At 37.6% G+C, this 6612-nt stretch overlaps 1 protein-coding gene across 1 annotated transcript; it reads left to right on the top strand.

Annotated features, from left to right (window-relative positions):
* Window positions 1-1526: 1526 nt before the first annotated feature.
* LOC132009771 (putative olfactory receptor 5AK3) lies at window positions 1527-2456 on the top strand. The gene has a single exon (XM_059387806.1). It carries the CDS (start codon window positions 1527-1529, stop codon window positions 2454-2456), a length of 930 nt encoding a protein of 309 aa, XP_059243789.1.
* The last annotated feature ends 4156 nt before the right edge of the window (window positions 2457-6612 follow it).

The raw sequence follows: 6612 nt of genomic DNA, 5'->3' as shown, positions 1-6612 counted from the left end.
CTCCAGTGTAAGTAAAGTAGTTCTTGATTTTCAGCATCTTTCTCATCACAGCGTATGCATGAAATGGCAGAGAGAAAGGGTCAGAGCCAGAGTTCTCCCATTCCACCCCAAGACCAGGAGGAATCATCTCATCACTGGTGAGGTCATGGAAATGGAATGAGGAAGCTGAGTGTTGCCTGGGAAAAGACATGAATGAACAAATAGTTGAATGGATCAATTGATAAATCAGTTGATCAATATTGTATGTCTTTAATGTATTCTTTGTATATTTTACTATGGCCGTTTGATGAGCACTCCATTCAATGCATGGCCCTTTGCTGGGAAGAATACATAGATTTGCTTACTTGATCCTCACAGAACTGCAAAGCAGACTTTATTTTTTTTTTTCTTAGTTTTCCTTTTTTTTTAATTTTTATTTTTAAGTCATTAACACTCACAGGAAGACAGTTCAAAGAGGTACAAAGATAGTACACAAAGGTACCATGTATCCTTTACCCATGTTCCTCCTGTGGTTACCTCTTACATAATTATACTACAATATCAAACCAGATGTGTGTGACAATGTGTGTATGCAGCTCTGTGTCGTTTTATCCCACGTACAGATTTGTGCAACCATCACCACAATCAAGATGCCGACCTATGCCACCACAAATGTCTGATTCCATACAAACCTCCCTCCTGCAACCCCTTACAGCCACACCCCTCCTCCCCAGCCTGACCCCTGGCAATCACTAGTCTCCATAATGTTGTCATTTGGAAAACAGTAGGTAAAAGGAAACCTGCACTATGTGACTTTTTGAGTTTGTTCTAGTCACTCAGCATAATGCCTTTGTGATCCATCCAAACTGTTGTGAGTATCAGTAATTTGTTCCTCTTTATTGCTGAGTAATACCCCACAGTATCACTGTTTCTTTAACCAGTCACCTGTTGGAGGACATTTTGGTTATTTACACTTTTCAACTCTTATAAATGAAGCTGTTATCAAAAATTATGTACAGATATGATCTCCCTGATATGAGGAAGTGGAGATGCAACATGGGGGGGTTAAGGGGGTAGGAGAAGAATAAATGAAACAAGATAGGATTGGGAGGGAGACAAACCATAAGTGACTCTTAATCTCACAAAACAAACTGAGGGTTGCTGGGGGGAGGGGGGTTGGGAGAAGGAGGGTAGGGTTATGGACATTGGGGAGGGTATGTGCTATGGTGAGTGCTGTGAAGTATGTAAACCTGGGTATGTGCTATGGTGAGTGCTGTGAAGTGTGTAAACCTGGTGATTAACAGACCTGTACATAAAAATATATGTTTATAAAAAATAAAAAATTTATATATATATATACACACACAATGGAAAAAAAATAAAATCCAAGTCCAATAGGTCACAGAAAATATCCTCTGACTCCACTGTGAAATCAAATATTACATCATTATATCATTGCCAATTCCAAAATTAAAGGATCACATGGTCTTAGATTTCTCTGCTCTTCTTTCCTGGAAACTTTTCAGCTGATACTTAATCTGCCAGCCATGGAACAAAACAATGGCACTGAAGTAACTGAATTCATTCTCCTCGGATTTGCTGGTCAACACAAGTCTTGGTATATCCTCTTCACTGTATTTCTAGTGATCTATCTGGCCACCCTGGTGGGGAATATGGGGATGATCCTACTCATCAAGAGTGATTCTTGCCTTCACACCCCAATGTACTTCTTCCTCCAACACTTGGCATTTGTTGATCTCTGCTACACCTCCGCTATCACTCCCAAGATGCTGCAAAACTTTGTCGAAACAGAGCAATCCATCTCATTCACAGGATGTATGGTGCAATTACTAGTCTATGGTGCCTTTGCAACAATTGACTGCTACATCCTGGCCGCAATGGCAGTGGACCGCTATGTGGCCATCTGCAACCCACTCCGCTATCCAACGGTCATGTCCCAGGCAGTCTGCCTTCAACTCCTGGTTGGTTCCTACTTCCTAGGCTTCCTTAATGCCTCTGTAAACACGAGTTTTACTTTCTCATTGAACTTCTGCAAATCCAATAAAATTAACCACTTTTTCTGCGATGAACCCCCACTTCTTGCCCTCTCATGCTCCAGCATTGACTTCAACATCATGCTACTAACTATCTTTGTGGGGTTTAACTTGATGTTCACTGTGCTGGTGGTCCTCTTTTCCTACATATATATCCTGGCTGCCATCCTGAAAATATCAACTGCTGCAGGGAGGAAAAAAGCCTTCTCCACATGTGCCTCTCACCTGACAGCTGTCATCATCTTTTATGGGACTCTGTCTTACATGTACCTGCACCATGGCACCAAGGAGTCTCAAGAGCAGGAAAAAATGGCTTCTGTGTTTTATGGAATTATTATCCCTATGTTAAATCCCCTCATCTACAGCCTGAGAAACCAAGATGTAAAGGAAGCCCTAAAAGGGATTAGAAAGAAGTGTTTCTAGTTTGATCATCAATTTCTAATTCTCTTGCAAACCAGGCTAACAGTGCCAATTTTTAAGAAATCAATACCAAAGAGACGAACAATCTAGGAAAAGTTGCTCAGTGTTTCTAATACTGAGCTGTAAATTAAAGTAACAATGAGATAAATAGTTTCTACTCATGTAACTGGCAAAAACTGAAAAAGAATGATAACACCTATTAATTTTTGTGACGTAAGGAAATTTATTCTGTCACCTACTGTTAATAGGAAATTGAAGTGTCACTTCACCCCAGAAGGAATCTAGCGATAAATTTTTAAAACAAAGAAAAACTCTTTAATTCATAAACTCAGACTTGCAAATTGATCTATGGTTATAAAGATATTTATTGAAGTTTTGTTGGGAAGACAAGAGCAAGAAAGTGAGTATTCCTCAATAGGGAAATAAATATGTATTGTTGAAATTCCAACTGTTTGCATAACAAATTTCTACAAATTTAAGGACTTAAAAACATGATTATTAATTATAGTTTTTATGAGTCAAAAATGTAGACACTGCTTAACTGCACCCTCTGAGATGCTACAATAAGGTGTCAACCAGCACCAGGAACTCATCTGGAGGATCAAGTGGGGATGGATCTTCTTCCAAGATCCTTCATATTATTGGCACAATTTATCTCCTTGCAGTTGTAAGACAATTCTTGCCTTCCTGTCGGCCATCAGCCAGAGGTTGCTCCCAGCTCTTAGAGTCTATCCACTGTTCTTTTCCATGTGGCCCTCTCCATAACTGCTCTCATAACTTGGCAGCTTATTTCTTCAAAGCCAGTAAGTCATTTACAGTTAATCAGTGTAGATACCATGTAAAACAACACATCTTTGTATGCCCAAATTGTACTGCTATTTCAAGAATCAGTCTCTCCCTGAAGTTCTCCCTCACCAACTTTTTAACCCTGGAGGTAATTCCTTCTTCCACTGAATACCCATAGCACTTTATTTGCAGCAATAAATATCATTTATTATTTATCACTTCCTCTCTACATCATTTATTTACCTATAAGAACCTCTGTCATTTATAAGGTAGTTGAGATACATCATCTTTCTATGAGCCTTTAATATCTGGTATAGAGACTTAGACACAGTAGGTTTTCTATAAATATTGAATGAAGAAATGGTGATAAAATACAATAGTAGGGACAGCTTTCTAACTGGAAGTTATGTGAGTATGTATCCTACACTAGTGGTCTTTAAATACCAGTCTGTGGACAATAGCATTCAGGTGATCAGGAAAAGTTTTTAAAGTACAAATAATTATAGCCTGGCATTGGGGGTATTGATTCAGTAACATTAGTCAAAGCCAAATATCTGTAATTATCTATATATGCAGAGTGTTTCTTTAATTACATTGTCCACTAGAAAATAGTAATTAAGAGCACAGGATTTTGAATGGTTTAGTATGTCATTGATATCCAACCCAACCATTCATTAGCAGTATCCATTTACAGGTTAGTTGGGCTTTGAAACCTTGCTTCCCATAATAGTGCCTATCTCATGAGATTTTTTTGTTTGTTTGCCTGTTTGTTAGTAATAGATAGGTAAGCTAATGAATAGAAATCATAGTACCTGGCACTAATAAACTCTCAATAAATGTGAATAGTAAATGAGTATTAACAAGGATTATTTCAACATGGGTGTGGCAGACATAAAAATGTCCTCATTACACACACATACCACACACACACACACACACACAAACACATACCACACATACATACACAGAGTCAATAAAAAGTCTCCCAAGGTTTTCAACATGAAAATTTTCCCCTTTGGGAAACTCCTCTCTCCTTCAGCAGAATGCTAATGAATTGAAGGTTGTTTTCTTTGATCCTGTCTCAGCATCTAGAGTCACAGATGCTCAAGGGAACAAGTATGACCCCCATAGACCTCAGCTATAAACTCTCTCTGTGGAGAAATCACTTGGTGAAAAATTAGCCTGGACTAGTCTGAAAGAAAAAAAATCTAAAGACAAATACCCTGTAAATATATCAAATTGCATTTTTCCTCTTCTGCTGTGCATTATTTTGACAGATGGGAACCATAGTAAAATCTACAGGATTAGAGCAAACATGCCAATATAATTAACTCCAAGGTTGGGTAGAGTCATCTTATCTTTAGCAAAGTAAAAAATATAAATGGAGAGGGGTGCCTGGGTGGCTCAGTCAGTGAAGAATCTGCCTTCAGCTCATGTCATGATCCCAGAGTCCTGGGATTGAACTTCATGTCAGACTCCCTGCTCAGTAGGGAGTCTGCTTTTCCCTCCCCCTGCTCCTTCTCTCTCTCTTAAATAAATAAATAAAATCTTTAAGTATATATACTTTTAAAGATTTTATTTATTGGGAATACTATGGCTAATATGTCAGCTGTCATCCCCCTTGTCATTTTATAACTTCTCAATACAATCAATAATTTTTCTCTCCATATAAAATTATTGATTGTACTGAGAAGTTATAAAATGACCACGGAGATGACAGCTGACATATTAGCCATAGTATTCCCAACTGAACTTGAACAACTTTTATAGAATATAAACAATAATAAGACAAGGCCACTCCAAGTCTGAGAAAACACCATTCTGTGTTGATGTCTGAAACAAAAAAGGAACAAGAACCCTTGACAACTAAAAAAGTAGCTAAACATTCCACTATCCAACTGAAATGAGCAAACCCTCCCTCCCTAAACACTTTAATTTCTCTCTTTTTAGATACAAATTGTGAAAATATCTAACTACCAAATTCCTGGTAACACTCAAAACAGAATTTGTCTCTGCTTCCTAAATTCTTCTTAGAATCACCCAGCACAGGCCTAAATCCTACAAAAGTCCTTCTCAGTTTCCTCTTATTCCACACTCGGTCTCTCTGAAGTGTGAGGTGGTCTTCCTCACAGCAACACGTGAAAGAAGCCTAACTTTGCCTGACACGTAAGTGTCACTGGTTCTTGTTGGCTATTGCACATTGATGGTGTGAACTGTGCCACACGCATCTCTTATCTCTCTAGAATCTGGCTTCATTCTGTTATTAATTTTCATATCTCCAAAGAAATTATGTGTCCATTTTCTTAAATATAGCTAGTTTTAAAGTTAAAAAGAGGGAGCCTCTGTTACCCTTATTTCTACTCTTCAACTTACTTAAGTGTGTCATATATTCTTCCAGATGGTGTTTTTTACATAAATGCACACACACCCAGATTTTTAATTAAAAATCACTTCACATCCTACATGTTTTTCTGCAAAATGTTTTACTCCTTAAGAGTATGCTATTAACATTTTTCCCAAGAATACGTATAGATCTATCTTATTATTTTTATGTATTTCATGGAAGTACAAACGACAGATTAACTCTCATCTATCTTAGCATCAACCTACCTACTGCTTATATTTTGATATCAAAAAGAGTAATGCATAAAATCCCCTGGGTTTAAAATAAATTTTTCCGGGCGCCTGGGTGGCTCAGTGGGTTAAGCCGCTGCCTTCGGCTCAGGTCATGATCTCAGGGTCCTGGGATCGAGGCCCGCATCGGGCTCTCTGCTCAGCAGGGAGCCTGCTTCCCTCTCTCTCTCTCTGCCTGCCTCTCCATCTACTTGTGATTTCTCTCTGTTAAATAAATAAATAAAATCTTTTAAAAAAATTAAATTAAATTAAAAATAAAAATAAAATAAATTTTTCCATCTCATTTTATTAAAGATTAAACTGAAGTTGAGGGAAGTTACAGCTGTTGCCCAAGATCATGTACAATTGAATAGTAGTTTTAAGAATCAAATATAGATCTTTCCCACTGCAAATCTATCTATTTTTCATTGTAGGTAATATAAAATAAAACTTCAAGGTGGCTTGGACATAATATAGTTTGGGCAACTTCAAAATGCTTGCATTATTCATCCAGTTAAAAGCACCTCTCAGAATTTCCAATTTGGCAAAGATGGAGTAACAGGGATTGGATTTATCTTTCTACTTGAACATGAAAAAGTGGACAAAATCTATAAAATAATAGTTTTAAGACACATCCAGGCAATAAGGGACAATGATTCTTGAAAGACAAGAAACAAATGAGCTCTAAAAATTTCCCCCAGGTTTCTGCCTTAAGAAAGTTTCCAGACCACAGTGCAGAAAGGTTAGTGTACTTCCTAAA

Source organism: Mustela nigripes, chromosome 1, assembly GCF_022355385.1.
Source record: "Mustela nigripes isolate SB6536 chromosome 1, MUSNIG.SB6536, whole genome shotgun sequence".
Taxonomy (NCBI): Eukaryota; Metazoa; Chordata; class Mammalia; order Carnivora; family Mustelidae; genus Mustela; species Mustela nigripes.
This window is presented reverse-complemented; position numbering and strand designations above follow the sequence as displayed.

What these genes read in the sequence shown, in the direction of transcription:
- LOC132009771 (XM_059387806.1), top strand. Translation starts at nt 1,527, where the DNA reads ATGGAACAAAACAATGGCACTGAAGTAACTGAATTCATTCTCCTCGGA.